This window comes from Grampus griseus (assembly GCF_964374135.1).
Source record: "Grampus griseus genome assembly, chromosome: 10".
NCBI lineage: Eukaryota > Metazoa > Chordata > Mammalia > Artiodactyla > Delphinidae > Grampus > Grampus griseus.
In genome coordinates, this window is record NC_139004.1 from 52,542,265 (window position 1) to 52,563,039 (window position 20,775).

Below are 20,775 nucleotides of genomic sequence, written 5' to 3' on the forward strand. Positions count from 1 at the left end.
TTCTTTGGCTAAAGTTTTTCCATAGACAAAAGGCAGGCGGAGGAATTCCCTGGCAGTCCAGTGGTAAGGACTCCATGCTTCCAATGCAGGGGGCGCAGTTTCAGTCACTGGTCGGGGAACTAAGATCCCACACACTGTGCAGTGCAGCCAAAAAAAAAAAAAAAGGCAGCCTGAGGACATGGGCGGCAAGGATCATAGGGTCCTGCTCTGGTTTAGGACCGTCCTTTCAGGGAAAGGGCCTCACCTGGCTGCCCCTTGCTTGGAGCCTCTGACTTTTCCAGGCCTTCTCTCTCAGAGAAGGAAATAGGTGTTTTCTTCCTTTCTGGCCTTTCCCAAGAACAGTGTGAAAACCCCTGAAAAACCCAACAGTGGCTAGGAATTCCCTGGTGGTCCAGTGGTTAGGACTCAGTGCTTTCACTGCTGTTTCCTGGGTTGGATCCCTGGTCAGGGACCTAAGATCCCACAAGCTGCACGGCATGGCAAAAAACAAAAACAGGGCTTCCCTGGTGGCGCAGTGGTTGAGAGTCCGCCTGCCGATGCAGGGGACACAGGTTCGTGTCCCAATGAGGGAAGATCCCACATACCGCGGAGCGACTGGGCCCGTGAGCCATGGCCGCTGAGCCTGTGTGTCCGGAGCCTGTGCTCCACAATGGGAGAAACCACAACAGTGAGAGGCCCGCGTACCAAAAAAAAAAAAAGATAAAACAAATACAAAAAGAATAGAGTGGCTTTGTGGATCAGGAATCTGAGGTCACTAGCAGCCCCTCATTTGGCCTCAGTCAGCCCCTCAGAGGCCATAGAAGCAGAGTGGCTGTTGGCTAGCCTGGTACTTCTGTGATAATTGTCCTCTCCACTTGATGTCACAATGTTTTACAGAACTCTGAGTATGGGTTGTCTTACCCATCTGTCTCTCTGTCTATTCATCTATATATGTATCTATCTATCTTTAACTCAAGTCCAGACCAGGCTGATGAGGAAAATAATAGGCAGGATTCTTCTGGGAGGAAATAACAAGCTTTGGTCCCTCATCCATGGATTCATGCAGTAAAATTCATACAGCAAACGGGTTCAAGTCCTCTGGAAACTGGCTTAAGCCAGAGACAGCTATGGACGGTTGGGATTGAGGCCAGAATTCGGGAGAGAAAGTCTAGACTTTTCTTGTTATGGTCTTTTGTATTTTGGGAGTTTCAACTATGTTTAGTTGTTCAAAAAAATTTTTAAAGGAAACAAGGGGACTAATAAGAGGAGCCCCGGGGCTTCCCTGGTGGCGCAGTGGTTGGGAGTCCGCCTGCTGATGCAGGGGACACGGGTTCGTGCCCCGGTCTGGGAGGATCCCACATACGGCGGAGCGGCTGGGCCCGTGAGCCATGGCCACTGAGCCTGTGCGTCCAGAGCCTGTGCTCCGCAATGGGAGAGGCTGCAACAGTGAGAGGCCTGCGTACCAACAAAAAAAAAAAAAAAGAGGAGCCCCCCCCCCCCGCCCATTGAAGGCGGGAGCCTTAAATATGAGAGGCAACCAGATGGAGCCCAGAAAGCCCTGGTTGTTGGCTTCCCTTCATAGGCCATCCAGGTTTTCCTTAGCTGAGAAGGAAAAGGGAATTTCATTTTCTTTGTCTTTCCTTTTTTTTTTTTCTTGGCCGCACTGCACAGCATACAGGATCTTGTTTCCCCAACCAGGGATCCAATCCATGCCCCCCCAGCTGTGGAAGCACGGAGTCCTAACCACTGGACCGCCGGGAATTCTTAAGGGATTTCTTCATTATGATCCAAAATAGAGATGAGTTTAGGGTGCTGCATGGCTGGATTTTCTAACCTTCAGAATCCCACTCCGCTCAAGAAAGGTCTTAATTAGGTCGAGCGGCCCTAACTTGACCTGCAGAGCCAGTGTCGCCCTTTTTAGAGGGTGATCCTACTGAATTAAAATTCAATTAATCCAACTTTAAGGGCAAGAAGGACGATTTGTGAAAAATCATTAAACAGCACATAAAACCCTTTGAGGAAGGGGGAATACAAGTACAGCCTGGCTTTTGTTAAGATACTTTGGGGCCAATGAGTTAACTTTTTGGAGGAATTTTAACAAGATAGCGGTCAAAGTGGAATTTGTTCGTGTCGTTTATTTAAGGTTTTACAAGGCCCTGCAAAGAGTCCTCCCCTGAGTCTGGACAAGAAGAGGGTTTGGTAACAATGTGGTGAGAGGTGAAATCTTAGGGGGCATTTTGAAACCTGTGAGGAAACCAAACAACTGGCCTGACTGCTTCAAAAATGTCAGGTCCTAGGAATACCTGGCAGTCCATTGGTTAGGACTCCAGGTTTCCATTGCAGGGGGTATGGGTTCGATCCCTGGTCTGGGAACTAAGATCCCCCATGCTGCACGGCGTGGCCAAAAAAAAGAAAAAGAAAAAAAGTCAGGTCCCGAAAAACAAAGGAGGGCTAGGGGTCTGTCCTGATTAAAGAGGATTGGAGAGACAGGACCATGGACGGCGGCCTGTGATCCCAGACTGGGTCCTGGGAAGGGAAAAACAAATGTGCCTGCAAAGGACATAATTGAGACAACTGGTGAAATGTGAATACAGTCTGTGGATTAGATAGTAGTCTTGTAGCAATGCTAAACTTCCTGATTTAGATACTGTACTTTGGTTACATAAGATAATGTTTGTATTCTTAGGAAAGGCACAGGAAGTGATTAGGAATAGAGAAGGGCATTGTACCCCCTCCCAAATGGTTCAGAAAAACAATTTTTAATCTATATACGTATTTTATTTAATAGCTATCTGGGGCTTCCCTGGTGGCGCAGTGGTTGAGAGTCCGTCTGCCGATGCAGGGGACACAGGTTCATACCCCGGTCCGGGAAGATTCCCACATGCCGCGGAGCGGCTGGGCCCGTGAGCCATGGCCGCTGAGCCTGCGCGTCCGGAGCCTGTGCTCCGCGGCGGGAGAGGCCACAGTAGTGAGAGGCCCGCGTACCGGAAAAAAAAAAAAAAAAAAAAAAAAGAAAGCTAAGAAAGAAAGGAAGGAAGGAAGGAAGGAAAAAGGAAGGAAGAGAGGAAAAGAAGGAAGGAAAGAAGAAAAGGTGTGGTACTAAAGGAAATAGACAAAATGTTCATGTCTGATGGCAACATTTATTGGTTTCCTCCTGCCTGAAAAAAGCCCTAAAATAGGTACCAACAGGCTGCACAAGAAATAGGAACCTCCTAAGAGAGGCTTGTAACTAGACTGGGAAGACTGAAGGCATTTGCCTACAATCACTGAAAATACATGGTCATCCATGCATCCAGAGCCAGCATTTAACCAAGAGTCCCTGAGGGCCACCGGTGCCCAGACCAGAGCTGATGACTTAGCCTCGCCTCCAAGGAGCTAGCAGTTGTATATGGGAGACAGACATGTAAAATGACTGCAGTGTGGTTTGCCAGGAACCGGGACAGCAGCAGGAATGTGGGAGTTTGCTTCTCTTCTCGGTCTGGGGAGGAAACCAGCCAGAAATTACTTACTCCCCAGGTGGGACACTTGAAGTAGGTTTTGAAGACTGAGTAAGAATTTTTCAGTAAAGGGAAATTGTGAGCAATGGTAGAGGGGCCATTCTGCTGAGCACAGAGGTGGGAGACAGGATGCAATACTGAGCGATTTGTCAGCAAGTGATTTTTTTATTGAGCCAAGGCCACAGGCTGGAGGCTGGACAGGTGAGTCATTGGTGACAGGCTTAGAGGAGGCCACGGGTTCTGAGCTGGGGTTGGAGCAGGGATTGCCTCGGATATGCAGAAACCGCATTTTGCACACAGATGGAGGGAATGTCTGGTACAAAAGTGCAGAGGTCAGGAATGAGCAAATCCCAAGGTGAAGGTCTGGTAAACACCTTGGAGCCTGGGAGTCTGCCCCAGGTGGGGCTGGGCAAGGTGTTTGCCGCTCACTGGAGCCTGCACACTTGCACTTGAGTCCTCAGCCTAGAGTGCCACGGTCAGGGGCAACCCAGCAAAACAGAAATGACTTTACCTATTTATAACAGAGGGAATTGAATGGAGAGTTTTGATTGGACAGGTGATAGAACCCAGAGGTCAGCTAGAGCAGGAAGCTGCTACCACACCTCGGCTGGGTGGAGGATCAAAGGAGGGGATGGAGTTATCAGAACCCAGGAGTCCCCTGCTGGAAGCTGAAATCACAGCAGGCCTGGAGATGGAGCGAGGAAGAGATGCAATCATGGCTGGAGACTGGAGTTGCCACCCAAAGCAGAGAGCGTGATGGGGAGAAACCCCTGGCCTTTCCCTCCTTCCAGTTCTCTAATCAGCTGCCAGCCTCCTATTGGCCAAACACAGCCAGAAGCCAGCTGACTTAGGAACCTGGGGAGTTAGGGCTGCAAAGATCAGGCCCTCTGAGACTCAGAACGGAGCTGGGAAGGGCAGGGAACAGATCTGAGGGCACACAGGTCCCAAAGCAGCCCGGTCAGGACTTCTCCAGGAATTGTTTTCTGTCCTACACGTAAGTTGCACATTTTTAGTGCCATGATCAGCTTAAACTCATTCAATCCCCCAGCATTCTGTAGCTCAAGAAATGGTTTCACCATGTATCCAACTGCCCAGGCCAAAAATTTTGGAATCATCCCCAATCCCACCTCTTGATTTTTATCATTCTCTCATCCAAGCCATCAGCACATCTTACTGGCTCTACTTTCAAAATACAGTGTATTTCATTAATTTGAATAGGCACATTTTTTCATATGGTAATAATGGTATATGCTCCAGTCATCCACTGCTGCTTTACAAATGATTCCAAAATGTAGTTGTGTAAACAACGACCATTTTACTATGCTCACAGATTACATAGGTCTGGAATTCAGACAAGGTACAGCAGAGGTTGTTTGTGTCAGCTTCACGATGTCTGAAATCTCAGCTGGGAAGACCTGAATGGCTGGGGTGACTCTAAGGGTGTGAGGGTAGAATCATCTAGAGATGACTTCACACACGTGTCTGGTTCCTTGGCTGGGATGATGCGAATAGTTGGAGCTCTCTGGATTTCTATCTATCTATCCATCCATCCAGCTATCTATCATTCATCATCTACCATCTATCTGTCTGTCTATCTATCCATCCATCTATCTATCATCTACCATCTGTCTACCTATCTGTCTCTCCATCCATCATTATAAATGTTCAGGACCTCTCCACATGGCCCCTCTATTACAGCAGCTCAGGGTTTCCGGGGTGAGTGTCCCACTGAGCAAGGTCTTGTCACAATGTTGTGTTAGTTTCAGGTGTACAGCAAAGTAATTCAGTCATATATATATATATATATATATATATATATATATATATATATATATACACACATATTCTTTATATATATTCTTTTTCAGATTCATTTCCATTATAGGTTATTACAAGATATTGAATATAAATTTACTAGCATCTATTTTTATCCCAATTTTATAGAAAAGGAAAACAAGGCCTAGAGAAAGACTTTTTAGATACAATAACAAAAGCACAATCCCTAGAAGAATAAACTGACATGGCTATAGCTTCTTCAGCATTCTACTACTAAATTCAAGCACTGGTCCTTGGGTGTCTGACCTCGACGTTCTAGTTTACACAGTGTCTTTAGAGAATTCTGTGCGCTGGCCACTGTGATGCAACCATTGGGCCAGGAATGCTCTGAGTTTATTAGTAGTGATTCTGACAAAGTTGATGCTGTAACATGAGTATGTAAATGTCAGAAAATTAGCAAAAGTCTTAGTCTACATATCGCAGACAGTTTTGTCAGCATATTTTTAGCCTTGAAGTCCTCAGTGGCAAGTTTCTTCTGATGTGTTCTAATTCCAGTGTTTTAACCCTTTGCATCTTTAATGTTAAGACTTGTCTGCTAGAGGGCTTTATTCTTTAAAACTCCTTTTGTTTTCTGCAGAACTATCTGTGGTTTACAAAACAGATACTTCTTCCGCTTTAATATTTGATAGCTTACATCTAAAGGGAATTTTCAGGCTTCCCTGGTGGCACAGTGGTTGAGAGTCCGCCTGCCGATGCAGGGGACACGGGTTCGTGCTCTGGTTTGGGAAGATCCCACATGCCGCAGAGCGGCTGGGCCTGTGAGCCATGGCCGCTGGTCCTGCGTGTCCGGAGCCTGTGCTCCACAACAGGAGAGGCCACAACAGTGAGAGGCCCACATAGCGCAAAAAAAAAGTAGAATCCGCCTGCCAGTGCAGGGGACATGGGTTCAAGCCCTGGTCCGGGAAGATCTCACATGCTGTGGAGCAACTAAGCCCGTGTGCCACAACTACTGAGCCTGCGCTCTAGAGCCCGTGAGCCACAACTACTGAACCCACAAGCCACAGCTACTGAAGCCTGCGCACCTAGAGCCCATGCTCTGCAACAAGAGAAGCCATGACAATGAGAAGCCCACGCACCACAATGAAGAGTAGCCCCCACACACCGCAACTAAAAGAAAGCCCGTGCACAGCAACGAAGATGCAACACAGCCAAAAATAAATAAATAAATAAATTTATTTTAAAAAAAATAAATAAATAAAATAAGCTGTGTCTTAATGTATGTGATGAACACATGAAACTTTAATCCATGAGGTCCCATTTTTTGCTCTGTATGTCAAACATGCTAGTTCTTTGGTGCATGTGTAAGATTTAATGGTTCCATTGTGTTACTTGACCGTGATATTTTGGAGAAAAATTCCCAGCTGTAATGTTGTGGATGGTAGTTCTCACCGGATGCTAGACTTTTCAGAACCACTCTTCTTTTAATAAATTTTGCTGTGAAAACTGTTAAAAAAACAATAAATTGATAAACTGAACTTCATCAAAATATAAAATTCATTCAAAAGGAAATGAAAACACAGGCTACAGACTGAGAGAAAAATCTTCGCAAAGCATGTATCTGAAAAAGGACTCATATCCAAAATATATAAAGAACTCTCAAATAGTAAGACAGCAAACAACCCAATTTAAAAAAGGCAAAATCTATGAACAGACACTGCACCAGGGACTTCCCTGGTGGTCCAGTGGTTAAGAATTCTCCTTCCAATGCAAGGGATACAAGTTCGATCCCTGGTCAGGGAACTAAGATCCCACATGCCGCAGGGTAACTAAGCCCAGGCACTCTGGAGCCCACGTGTCACAACTAGAGAGAAGCCCGTGCGCTGCAAGAAAGACCCCGCCTGCTGCAACTAAGACCCGATGCAGCCAAATAAATAAATATTTTTTAAAAAGACACTACATCAAAGAAGATCTATGATTTGTAAATAAACACGTGAAAAGAAGGTTAGACATCAGAGAAATGAAAATTAAAACCACGATGAGAGGGCTTCCCTGGTGGCGCAGTGGTTGAGAGTCCGCCTGCCGATGCAGGGGACACGGGTTCGTGCCCCGGTCCGGGAAGATCCCACATGCCGCGGAGCGGCTAGGCCCATGAGCCATGGCCGCTGAGCCTGTGCGTCCGGAGCCTGTGCTCCATGGCGGGAGAGGCCACAACAGTGAGAGGCCCGCGTACTGCAAAACAAACAAACAAAACACAATGAGATACCGCCATGCACCTATAAGAATGGCTAAAACTAAATTAAAAAAAAACCTGTCTATACAAAGTTTGGTGAGGATGTAGACAAAACTGAACTCTCATACGCTGCTAGTAGGAATGTAAAATGGTACAACCACTATATAAAACCACACCTGCCATGTGATCCAGCCATTTCATGAATAGGTATTTTTCCAAGAGAAAAGATATACGTGTCCAAGGAAAGATTTGTACATGAATGGTCAGAGCAACCTTATTTTTCTTTTTTAAAATCTTTATTGGATTTGTTACAATATTGCTTCTGTTTTATGTTTTGGTTTTTCGGCTGCAAGGCATGTGGAATCTTAGCTCCCCGACCAGGGATCAAACCTGTACCCGCTGCATTGGAAGGCAAAGTCTTAACGACTAGACCGCCAGGGAAGTTCCAGAGCAACCTTATTTGTAATAGCCAAAACTTGAAAACAAACCCAAATGACCCATCAACCCAAATGATCCCTCAAACAGGTAAATCAGCAAATTGCATATATCCATACCATGGAATACTACTCAGCAATATGAAGAAAGGAATTACTGCTCTACGCAACACCATGGATTAATCACAAAGTAATTATGCTGAGTGAAGGAAGCCAGAGCCCCACCACCCGAAAAAAAGTACATATTGTACAAAAGAATACGTATTATATGGTTCCATTTATGCAAAACTCTAGAAAATGAAAACTGATCTATAGTGACAGAAAGCAATGGGCGGTTGCCTGGGGAGAGGTTACATGGAGGGTTTATCAAGGGGTCCAGGAAAATTTTGGGGGTGAGATGTATTCATTCTCTTGGTGTGGTGATATCCATATATCCAAACTTATCAAACTGTATACTTTATTATTTATTTATTTATTTATTTATTTTTGGCTGCACTGGATCTTCGTTGCTGCGCGCGGGCTTTCTCTAGTTGTGGCGAGCGGGGGCTACTCTTCATTGTGGTGCGCAGGCTTTTCGTTGCGATGGCTTCTCTTGTTGCAGAGCAGGGGCTCTAGGCGTGTGGGCTTCAGTAGTTGTGGCACGTGGGCTCAGTAGTTGCGGCTCGCGGGCTCTAGAGCACAGCTCAGTAGTTGTGGTGCGTGGGCTTTGTTGCTCTGTGGCATGTGGGATCTTCCCGGACCAGAGCTCGAACCCGTGTCCCCTGCATTGGCAGGCGGATTCTTAACCACTGAACCACCAGGGAAGTCCTCAAACTGTATACTTTAAATGTGTGTAGCTTATTTATTGTATGTCAATTGTACCTCAATAAAACTGTCTTATTTATTTTGGCTGCATTGGGTCTTCATTGCTGCGCGCGGGCTTTCTCTAGTTGCAGTGAGTGGGGGCTACTCTTTGTTGCGGTGCGCAGGCTTCTCATTGTGGTGGCTCCTCTTGTGGAGCACAGGCTCTCGGTGCGCGGGCTTCAGTTGTTGCAGCACGTGGGCTCAGTAGTTGTGGCATGCGGGCACTACAGCACGCAGGCTTCAGTAGCTGTGGTGCATGGGCTCAGTAGTTGTGGCGCATGGGTCTATTTGCTCCATGCCATGTGGGATCTTCCCAGACCAGGGATCGAACCGTGTCTCCTGCATTGGCAGGTGGATTCTTAACCACTTTAACCACTGCGCCACCAGGGAAGTCCAAAGCTGTTTATTTTATTTTATTTTTTATTTTTTTGCCGTGGGGCTTGTGTGATCTTAGTTCCCCGACAGGGATCGAAGCCAGGCCCTCGGCAGTGTAAGTGCAGAGTGCTAACCACCTTATTGCCTGGGAATTCCCTAAAGCTGTTATGAAAGAAAGGAAGGAGAGAAGTAAGGGAGGGAGGGAGGAAGGGGAGAGAGACAGAGAGAGAGAGAGAGAGAGAGAGAGAGAGAGAGAAGAAATTTAGGGATGTTAATCTGGCAGAAAATATGGGGCAGATGGGGGTGGAGTGTCCCAATTATCTACTGCTGTGTAACAAATGACCCCAAAATTTAGTGGCTTATAACAACAAGCATTTTATTATATTTCACAATTTTGTGGGTCAGGAATTTAGACTGGCTCAGTTGCGTGAAGCCTTGTGGAACCAACTGGGTTATATTCAGGCTGGGATTGTCTAGGGGATCCAAGGTGGCTTCACCCACATGCCTGGTACCTTGATGGGGACGGCTGGGAGGCTGGGCTAAAATGGGCCCCTTTCCCTTTCCATATAGACTCAGGATCCCCCCACGGGGTCTCTCCAGAGGGAATGAGAAGCTGGTCGGGCTTAACGGTATGTACCGATTTATGTATCTTTTGAATTTCTGCTATATTTATTTAAAAACAACTTTTATAGTTTTTTTGCCCTTTATTATGAAAGATACACATTTCACTTTAGAAAATGTAGGCTGAGGGACTTCCCTCGCAGTCCAGAGGTTAAGACTCTGCACTTCCAATGCAGGGAGCACAGGTTCAATCCCTGGTAGGGGAACTAAGATCCCACATGCCACATGGTGAGGCCAAAAAAAAAAAAAAAATGTAGGCTGAGAGCTTAGCTTTAACGTGGCAGGCCACAGGCAGCCACTACAAGGTCTTGAGCTATGAGTGACAGGAGATGAGACCACAACTCTCTATTATGGAGGGGAAAGAGGACATGATTGGTTGCCTGAAATGCTGAGGTCCAGGGGAGGGTAGTGATTAGGCAATGACAAATTTAAGGGGTAGGCAGGCAGTAAACCACTCTGCTGAATAACCATAACGAAAACAAAAAGCTAATATTTAACTGTGTGCTTGAGCACTTACACGTGATCTGTACTATATTAAGCCCTGTACATTTAGTAGCTCATTTAACCCTGATTGGCTAGGTACTTGCACCAGTCCCCTGCTATACGCATGAGAAATCGGAGGCACAGAGAGGTTAAGTAACTTGCCCAAGGTCACACAGTTAAGAGTGTTGAGCTGGGATATAAGCCTGGCTGAGCTCTGAACTAATTTAACTAACCAAGCTGGATGTTGACTTTTACCACTCCTATGTGCAATTCAAGCTTCTTTACTATAGTCTCTGAAGTTCTAGGTGACTAGAGCTTATATGATATCCTCTTACTTGTTGCTATTCTGAACTCTGGGTTGTTGAAAGCAGCTGACACACTTCTCATAATGACCCCAAGGCCGGAGTCAGGGCAGAGTTAAGAGTTGGCCTGGTGTGTCGAATGCCATTCCCCTTCAGCTGGCAGAATGCAGACAATGATTCACGGGTAGTCTATTCGGCTGGTACCCCCCCCCACCCCCGGCCCTAACCCCCACTGGTTTAAAAGAGTTATTGTGGTGTAATGTTTGTTTAATGTTTAAAAGGAATACTCTGGTGATTTATGTATTTAAAAATTATGTGAAAGCACCCTTAGGATGGTGGTGAAAGGTGCAACTTTGACATCAAAACAAGCGGGTGCATCAAATATTTAATTAAAGGATCAGATGCAAAAAGCAGATGCAGATTGACTTCGATGGAAATGTGGTGGAACCTCAACCCCAGGCCTGAGAGAGCAGCAGGGGCCAGTGTCATCTTTGAAAACAAAATATGGTTATGGATGAATTCGAGAAAGACTGCAATTTCACTGCCTACATCATTTTAGGGCTGGTTTCTTTTAATAAGTAGTTACTGATTAAAATACAAATGATTTATTTTCAGGATTAGGAAAGATATACACATACTCTCTTTCTAATGTTAGGGAAAACTGGACGGCTGCTTGCTCCTCCCTTTGCTAAAAATGGGTGTTTATTAGCTAGGATGGCAGTGAAAAATTTAATACTAGTTTACAGCAGGGGACTGTCTTTGGCCTTTCATTTGGATATACGGCTCCTGTTCCTCTCATGGATAAGCTATAGTCTTATTGAAATCTCATCCTAATTTGTTCTTTATCACTATACCATATTTTAAAAAATCATAACTGTATTTCTATACAATTGGGATTAAATTAGTTGCTTTAAAAATTTCCCTCTTTCCCGCCTATGGTAAATTAAGTCTTAATGGAAATTAGAAAAGTGCTAATTTAACAATTTACACTGCAGCCCTGTTTCCTGGCAATGTCCTGTCAATTCAAGAAAGGAAGGGGAAGCTACTTCATGAATAGAAATCAAGAACTTTTTTTCTCCTCCTCTTTCTTTTTTTCTTTTCTTTTTGGCTTATTCTGAGCAATTGTCCCCAGGAAACTAACCCACCAACTGCTGTCGAGTTTGATTCCTCTTTCTGGAGTTACAGCCTTCCTGCTCCTCCACAATGTCTCAGCTGACTTTCCATCTCTGCCATCCACTTGCAAGATATTTAGAGTCATGGGACCAGGAGGACTGCTAATTCTCCCCTCCCCCTCTCTGGTCATCTTTTTTAAACCTTTTTAGATGCTGGTGGGTGGGGCCAACCATGAGGGAGACAGCAGGTCTGGCCCATCCCTTTTCTGACCCTCTGGGGCCATCTTCCTTCTGGCAATTCTCTTCCCCCATCTGTTTTCCTCTTGTTTTTGTTTAAAAAAAAAAAAAAGAAAGAAAGAAAGAAAGAAAAGGAAAGAAATTAAAAACAATCAAAGAAAGGAAAAGAAACAAAACCAAAGAATACATACAACACCTCTGCTGAAGCAAGGCCAGCACCGTACAAAATTCTGTAGGAAAATTCATGTGTGAGCATGTACCTGTTTACACGCTGGTCTCAAACTATGGAATAAACACAAACACATATTGGCAATAGATAGTTGCGTGAAAAGCTCCTAATATTTATTTAAATTTTAATTTTGGAGTACAGTTGACGTACAATGTTGTGTTAGTTCTAATATTTAAAGTATAAAGTGTTTACTTCTCTTTCATTGGTCAAAGAAGGAAATCTGTTCTTTTTCCCCCCAGTTTTATTGAGATACAATTGCCATGTTCTGGGTTTATTTGATAATAATTTTTGCACTCCTCACACATTTCGGTGAATGTTCACTGAGCTTAGATTTGCTCCAGGTGCTGAGGAGAGCCCTCCTGACAGCAGCTGAGGACTTTGGCTGCTAGCTTGTCCTAGAATTCTTCCCATCTCAGGACAGCACCGGGCCCCACAATGGCTTTCTCCCTTTAGGGTGGTGTTTCTGCAGCCTGCGGCCTTCAGCATGTTTGTCCAGCGGGTTGATCTAAGAGTTCTTTGCCGGTTGATATTTCCCCCAGAAACCTCCCTGAATTCTGGTGAGCAAGTTCAGAGAAGGAGCTGGAATTGTGTATAAAGTGTTTTTTCTTTTTTATTTCACTTTTATGATACAGGCATGATTATTAGGTTGGACACCAAATTATTTTTTTTTCAATTTAAGTATAATTTACATAGTGAAATTTTGCACAGCTCTTAAATGGCAGATCTATAAGTTTTGACAAATGTACACACAAACATATTTCTACTTCATGACCCTAGAAGATTCTCTCCTATTCTCCTTCCCAGTCAATACTCCCTCACCCGCAAGGGTTCTTTTCCTATCCTCAAAGCTTAGTTTTGCCTGTTCTAGAATTTCCTGTATCTGGAATCACACACTACGAACTTGTGTTTGGCTTCTTTCTTCTAACATGATGTTTTTGAGATTCATCCAGGTTGTTGCTTGTAGAAGTGGGACCCAAGATGTCAGTCACAGCTTGATGGTGTTAAGACAGGGACAATTGTTCCACCCGCTGGCCTCCACACCAAATACCCTCTAAATCCTGGTATGTGGCCCTCTCCACTCCTCCAAGTTAGTCTCTCTCCAGGGCCCAGCGAGTTCCTTTCCCAGAACCGCCCAGGCAGCCTCGGGCACCACCCAGATGGCCGCGGGGCCTTCACCGGGAACCTCCCCAGAACAGCTGCCCTCTGCCCCCCACTTCCCCCCAGTAAAACTCAAAAAAGAAACCGGCCCCTCCGCAGATCAAAATTCAGATTCGTTTAATTCCAACTGCGTGATGTTTTGGTGTTGATCACAGATATGCAGTCTTTAAGAAAACGTAAAAAGGAAAAAAAAAAAAAAAAAAAGGTCTTGGTGGGGGGACCCCAGATCTCACGGGCAGCCTCTGCAGAACCGGGATTCAGAATGAAATCTTTTCTTTTTTAAATAAACGGAAGAGTCGCTCTCCACTCCTCGCTCGGAAGGTTTCAAAGGTCGTCACACTGAAGCCCGGGGGCGTTCATCTCCCCTGCGGCCCGGAGAAGGGAGGAGGTTGGAGGGAGGAGGGAGGGAGCACACAAAAGCGAGCCGTGCCGAGAGGGCTAATGTTTCCTGTTTGCCTGGAACCCCCTCCCCTGTGTCCCCTCCCCCAGCCCCCTCCCAGCACTCGGGCGGAAGTGAGTTTGCTCCTTTGGAGATTAAAAGGATTCCGAATTCCGATCAGTCCCAATATCCAGCGTACTGAGAGGAGGAGGAGGAAGAGGCGGCAAAGCAGAGAAAGAGGGGGCACGCGCGCGCGTGCACGCAGGCAACCCGAATTGGGGAGTTGTTCAAAGCCCCAGGAGACCAGGGCGCAAGGCGCGAGCAAAGCCCGGTAGGCGCAGCAGCGCTGCCGGGGCCACCCGAGTCTTGCTCGGCGACTCGTTTCAGAAAGAAGATGACGCGGGAGCGGGCCGGCGGCGTTGACCACGCGGCTCCCGAGCTCACCGCGCTGGGCCATTGCCGGTTCCACTGATTCCGGCGCGCCCCGGTGGAGGCTCCGTCCCCGCGGCTCGGGATCGGAGGGGGGGGGACCAACGCGAGGGCGAAATGGCCCGATGACAAAGGAAATGTGATCCCCCTTCGCTGCCAAGGTTTCAGAGAGGACGGACGCGAGGAGGAGGAGGGGCGCGGGGCGCGCGCGGAGCTCGGATAGCATTGCACGACGGCTCGCGCGGAGCGGGCAGCGGGTACATCTAATATCTTCCTGCCGATGAATAATTCACGACGGCCCGCGGGGACCTGTGGTCCCGCGTTACGGCGCGGCTAAACCGGAGAAGGAGCTCGCTGGAGGCGCCCAGGCCCGGCGAGGCGGGGGCAAGAGGGCCCAGGGCCGCGTGGGGCGCGCGTGCGTGTTAAGCGCCGGCAGCGCGGCCGGGCTCGGCGGGCGCGCGGGAGACTCGAGGCGCGTGGGGCGCGCGTGCGTACTACACGCGTGCGGCCGCAGCGGGCTCCCACTAGCTGCAGCTGCGGCGGGGCCGACCGCCCTGCAGGGAGGCCGCGCCGGGCCGTGCGCAAGCCCGGAGCGCCGCACGCCGGGCCACCCAGGAGCCCCTGGCCGCCGCGTCATGCGGCGGGGCGGTCGGCGTCGCGCGGGGGGACACGGGCTCGGCATCGCGCCGCTCCCGCCTTTACTAGTTTGGGGAGCTTTCCTGTCCCAAGAAGAGACTAAATCCGTTTAAAGAAAAGCCACGCACCAAATACTCGTCGAACCAAATTCTGCTTCTCCCGCCGGGACTGGGATTGTACAGCGGACTCGACTTGGGGGGGACTCCCCTCGGCTGGCGAGAAGCTAAGCTACAGCTGCTCCAGGGAGTCCTCTGACCTCCCTGCCCCCGCTCGCCCCTCGCGTGTCGGGACTTGTTCCGGCGCTCCCGCTTCGGGAAAGCACGCGGCCCCCGCGTCCTTTTCCGGGAGGAATCTGTGTCGCCTCCGGAGAGTGGCATTTAATGCCCGCAGCGTCGGGGGTGGCAGCGCGCGGGCCGGACGCGGCGAGGCCGAGCGGGCCGCGCCGCTCTGGTGCCGGCTCCTGGATCGCAGGCCTAATTGATGCCTTTTTCTGAGTGAGTCGGCGGCTCCCCCACCCTCCTTGTCCGCGCTCTCCTCTCCTCCTCCTCTTCCTCTCTGGTCTCCTCCCTCCTCCGGGCTTGGTTGCAAATGGCTTCGTTCTCCGAGACCGACTTCCAGATCTGCCTGCTGTGCAAGGAGATGTGCGGCTCGCCGGCGCCGCTCTCCTCCAACTCGTCGGCGTCGTCGTCGTCCTCGCAGACCTCCACGTCGTCGGGGGGCGGCGGCGGGGGCCCCGGGGCTGCGGCGCGCCGCCTACACGTCCTGCCCTGCCTGCACGCCTTCTGCCGCCCGTGCCTCGAGGCGCACCGGCTGCCGGCGGCGGGCGGCGGCGCGCCGGGAGAGCCGCTCAAGTTGCGCTGCCCTGTGTGCGACCAGAAGGTCGTGCTGGCCGAGGCGGCGGGCATGGACGCGCTGCCCTCGTCCGCCTTCCTGCTCAGTAACTTGCTCGACGCCGTGGTGGCCACGGCTGACGAGCCGCCGCCCAAGAACGGGCGGGCCGGCGCCGCGGCGGGCGCGGGCGGCCACAGCAACCACCGACACCACGCGCACCACGCGCACCCGCGCGCTTCTGCCTCGGCGCCGCCGCCACTCCCGCCAGCGCCGCAGCCGCCCGCGCCGCCCCGCTCAGCGCCCGGCGGCCCCGCGGCCTCCCCGTCGGCGCTGCTGCTGCGCCGGCCTCACGGCTGCAGCTCCTGCGACGAGGGCAACGCGGCCTCGTCGCGCTGCCTCGACTGCCAGGAGCACCTGTGCGACAACTGCGTCCGCGCGCACCAGCGCGTGCGCCTTACCAAGGACCACTACATCGAACGCGGCCCGCCTGGCCCCACAGCCGCCGCCGCCGCCGCGGCGCAGCAGCTCGGGCTCGGGCCGCCCTTCCCCGGCGCGCCCTTCTCCATCCTCTCGGTCTTCCCCGAGCGCCTCGGCTTCTGCCAGCACCACGACGACGAGGTGAGTTCGGGGGCCGCTCCCGCGGGGGCTGCGGCCGGGCGGCGTGGGGCGCGGGTCTGGTACCCGGGGAGCCGCGTGGGTGCTCGTGCGGGCATCCGGGCAGGCCCCCCAGCAAGGGGAGGGGGTCCTCTCCCTTCCGGATTTCTCGTTTTTCTTTTGGCTACGCGGCAGCCGCTGCCCGAAGCAGATCCTGACCCCGGAAAGTGTGTGTGGAGAAGACCTGGCCTCTGTGCGAGCTGCGAGGGGTCCCAAAACGCAGAGTCCCCCGCTTCCGTATCCAATTTTCTGTTCGGCAAAATGTGGCAGCCGCTGTCTCCAGTTAGGCATGAGCTGGGAAGAGGTAGTTGTGTGCGACTGTGTAGACCTGGCCTCCGTGTGCGAGGGTCCCTCCTCTGCCCTCCGACGGCTCCCGAGGTTGGAGACACCCCCTCTTCTTTAGGGACTTTGATTTCCTCATTCCTGTTTGACAAAGCGTGCAGGCTATTGTTTTAAGTAAGACATGAGATGGAAACGTGTGTATGTGTAGACGTGGTCTCCTTGTGCGGGCACACCAGAGGCCTCCCAGCATGCTGAGGGTTCTCCTTTAGTTTTTTTTCCCCAACCTTATTTTTGTTTGTAAAACTCGTTGATTGTTGCTTTTAAGTAGGGCATGAGCCAGGAGGAGATGGTCGTGTGGGTGAGTGTGGGGTGCGCTTGCGCGTGTAGACCTGGTTTCCACGTGCGCGCTTGTGAGGGGACGACTGTGCTTTTTGTTGGGACACCGTGGCAGTTGTTGCCTCCTTGTATGGAGTAAGAACAGCCTTCCGCGGTTCTATTCCCGCACCGTGGAAAAAGCGTGTTCTGGCCCCTGAACCTCCCTTGTATGGAATCGCCCTTCGGCCTCGTGGGCCCACCGCTGCACCGGGAACAGCGGAATCGGGGGGCCTTGCCCATTGCCCTCACCCAGCTGGAAGTCCTTGGGCCGCCCCCGCCTGCCCCGGCTTCGATCTCTGCGGGAACCGGTTTCCCTGGTTGGGAGGTGTTCCCACCCCATTCAACCTGGGGCTCGACTTTTCATGGAAAACAAGCCGACCCAAGCTGCACGCGGCTCGAACCGGGTGCGCAGAGTCCGCGGGCTGCACAGCAGCCTTTGAGCTTATTTGGCTCTTTTGGCTGTTTGTTGAATAAACCGTTCTTGCTTATTTTTCACATCTTGTGCCACCTTCCACTCACCCGAACCCACTGGAGGACGGGGCCAGAAGCTTTGAGGCGCAGCCTCTGCTGAGAGGGTCGGTGACTTAATGCGATCTACCTGTAGCCCCTTTGTGAGACTTGGTGCTAGCCTTGCCCTGGGCGCGGGCAGGAGACGGCTCCTGGTGCGAGTTGGCTGCGTGCTAGGTGGAGTGGGCGTGCTGGTTCCGAACGCGGCTGAGGCTTGCCGAGCGCAGCCTTTTCCACGCCTAACCTGTTATTTGGGGAGGAGGGCGGAGCTATTGCCTGCTGGCCTTAAGCCGGCTTCTCCTATTGGAAAAAAGTTGAAATTCTAATCTACTTGTTGTGGACGCCTCATTTTAAAAGTTTCTTTCTCGGTATGAAGCCTAAGGGGCAGCTATTCTTTTCCTTCCTTTTTTAAGCTTTGAATGGACTCATCTTTAAAGTTTTCCCACATTCATGGCTGAATGTGTCTAGTAGGTTCTTTCAAAAATGGATTGAGTTAAATACTGATCCGAATCCCGGGGATGGAAAGAGGGAGCCAATTCGCCGGGAAGATTAGCGTCGAGGGGGAGGGGAAGGGGGGGAGGGAGAGGGCGGCTTGAATCCGCCACAATTTCCCTCCTGGCAGGGGCGTTGATTGAACCCTCCCTCCCAGCAGTTGAGTTTAAATGTCAGGTTTTATTTATATTCCCAGTTAAAGATCCACATACGTTTTATTTGGGTTAAAACAGTAGATGCTCAGTGTTGCCACACTTGTAAAAGGTTTATACACTTTTTAAATTATTAAACCATTCAAACGGTATGGGAGCGTGTGAAGTGTCGCACCCCTCACCCTGGGAGGTACCTGGATGCCCTGAACATTTAGATTTTTTTTAACGTGTGCAATACTAGGTTGAAGTTGTTTGGCAGAGGCACTAAGATATTACACTGTTAGACCAACTATCCTTTTAAAACATGACATTTGCTCAGTTTTGAGCAAAATTCTACTTCCCCTTCTTGGTTTTTCATTAAAAGAAGAAAACTTGGAAAACAGTTGTTAGATCTCTTTAATCGTTCCTGCATTTGGAATGTTAGGGAATTTAAGTTTAAAGGGACAAACCAATGCTGTGAATGGAGAAGTCAAGTGTTGGGAGGGAAAGCACCAGGTTCACAGAAGTGATCCCACCCACGGCCTAAATTCTTCGTTTCCTTCCAAGGGAGTGATCCTTCACAGTTTAGTAATATTGTTCCTTTAAAAAACCATTCTTCGGATTGGGAAAAGGAGACTGAGGGCAATGTGGAGGACTATCGTCCTGTCCTCTATTCGATTGTGACGGACTGGATGCCTAAATCCATGTGTTTTACAGTAGGTACACTCTACTTCAGTTTTTGAAACGTGCTCCTTCACTGAGTTGCCTCCCGGGTCAACAGGCTCAATTAAATAATTCAGGGAGCCCTTGCCTGATGGTGACTAATGCCACCTGACCTTGGGAAGAGGGCCCCGACGCCTGGCTCTTCCCCTTTAATTTTAAGGAGGGTGCCTCCGACAGTTGGCCACCTAGGGGTGCGGGAAGCAGCCGGTAGGGTCTCTTCCCAGACTGCTTTCCTAAGCATTCCCCGCACCCCCCCGGAAATGGCCCCTCAGGACTGACAAGGTGGTGTTCTGAGCACTGGTTTAAAACTTAATTTTAAAATCTAAAAGGAGGGTTTTCCAACGGAATGGTGAGGGTTGTTTGCTGCCACTCTGTATTTGGTCCATTTAAAAAACAGAGTTTGGGTTTTTCGCTTTGGTGGTCAGTCCGAAAGGCCTGCAGGCGCCGAGGCCGGCGGTTAGCCAGGCCGGGAATTGGGGGCCCGCGCTCCTGACCGCTGGCCGCGCGCCTCCCGCGGGGCCTGGGAGAGGCGGACGGAGGCGCCGCGGCGGTGGGTCAGCCCCAGCCCGGCCGGCCCGGAGCCCGCCTCGGCGAGCGGGAGGCGGCGGGGCCGGGACGGGGTCTGCACGCATCTGGGGGGGAGAGTTAGGTAGTTGAGTGGGACTGGAGCGCGCTGCTCCCACCTTCACGATTTAATGTGTTAATTGCACGTGGGATGTGAGCCCTTGGCTGCCTTGGAGGCGACACTGGAAGCAGAAAGGGTGTGTGAGTGTGTTTAGAGGTCGGGCGGTAGGATTCTGTAAATGGCGAGAAGCCGAGTGGGGTCTGAGCCTGTTCCGGTCCCCGGGAAAGGCCCTGTCAACTGGCGGGGGTGGCCGAGGGGGGCGGTGGTGACCCAGTTGCCATCTTGAGCCGAGGGATATTTTGTAGCTCGAGGATGGCAGTATTGTTCCCCGTTATGAAGGCGGGGGTGGGGGTGGATTTTCCAGAGTGTCCTGTATGGAAAATGGGGTGTAGGTGCTGATACAATTTATTTTCACTCCCTGGAAATATAGGTTCTAGAATTCCAATCCAGTGTGACCCTAAGTATTGAGCCATCCTAGGCTTGTGGGGGAGACTATCTTTCCCCAGAAAACCACTCTCAAAAAATCAGCCTCAAACCACTGAGGAAGACGGTTTGCTGCCTAAAATAATTGGTTGTGGAATGAATTCTTGTATCTTATTTTGAATAAGTTCCTGTAAATGGGGATTGTACCAGTATTGGCACCAATGTATTTTATTTTGCATTCCCAGAGTCTAAGCTTTTTTGGGCATGCATACTCAGTGTATGTTTTAAAATAATAGGTGTGTGTTTTGTACATTGTAAAATTTATAGCAAGAGCCTTTTTTTTTTAAGGACAAGAGAGAAAAAGTGAGTAGAAATGTGCATTCTAGTTGTTTCTGTGCCGCATCTTCAACCCGTTCTATAGGACTAGGTAGATGTGTGTCTGCATAGCACACACATCTCACCTATTCACCAGAAAACCAAATTTTCCATACCTTGGAAATAATTGGAGGTTCCTGCTTTGAATCTAGTTCAGCAGGTGGATGTTTGTAGATTGAAATCTGTTGAATTAAGAAAATGCTTGATGAATGGGGAATTCCCTGGCAGTCCAGTGGTTAGGACTCCATGCTCTCACTGTTGAGGGCCCAGGTTGAATCCCTGGTTGGGGAACTAAGATCCCACAAGCTGCGAGGCATAGCCAATTAAAAAAAAAGAAGAAAATGCACACGTATGTAATTTTAAAACGTATTTCAGGTCACTAAAACCAACATTAAAATGTGTAGTTTTCTAATTTCTCCTAACATGTAAAATTTTGAACACAGCTGTTTGGCTTTTTATGTTTTCATTTAAAAAATTCTGTGCATATATAGAAAGGGAGTTAGTTTTGGAGGAAGCCTTAAATGAGGAGGTGAAATGGTTAAAATGCTTTTGTTGTTGAGGTAGTTTGCCAGAAGAAAGGGTTTTATAAGTTTTTCTGATTATGAGGAATTTTAATTTACTTGATAATTCTATATAG

The 20,775-nt window shown here is 49.5% G+C and overlaps 1 protein-coding gene across 1 annotated transcript in view; it reads left to right on the plus strand.

The window, feature by feature from the left end:
- Positions 1-15,308: 15,308 nt before the first annotated feature.
- The window catches only part of TRIM71 (tripartite motif containing 71), a gene marked incomplete at both ends in the record, with an annotated part of 57,987 nt that continues 52,520 nt past the window's right edge, over positions 15,309-20,775 (plus strand). Inside the window, one exon of the mRNA XM_082663773.1 lies at positions 15,309-16,169. Coding sequence (XP_082519899.1) covers positions 15,309-16,169 — 861 coding nt within the window. The remainder of the gene's footprint in view (positions 16,170-20,775) is intronic.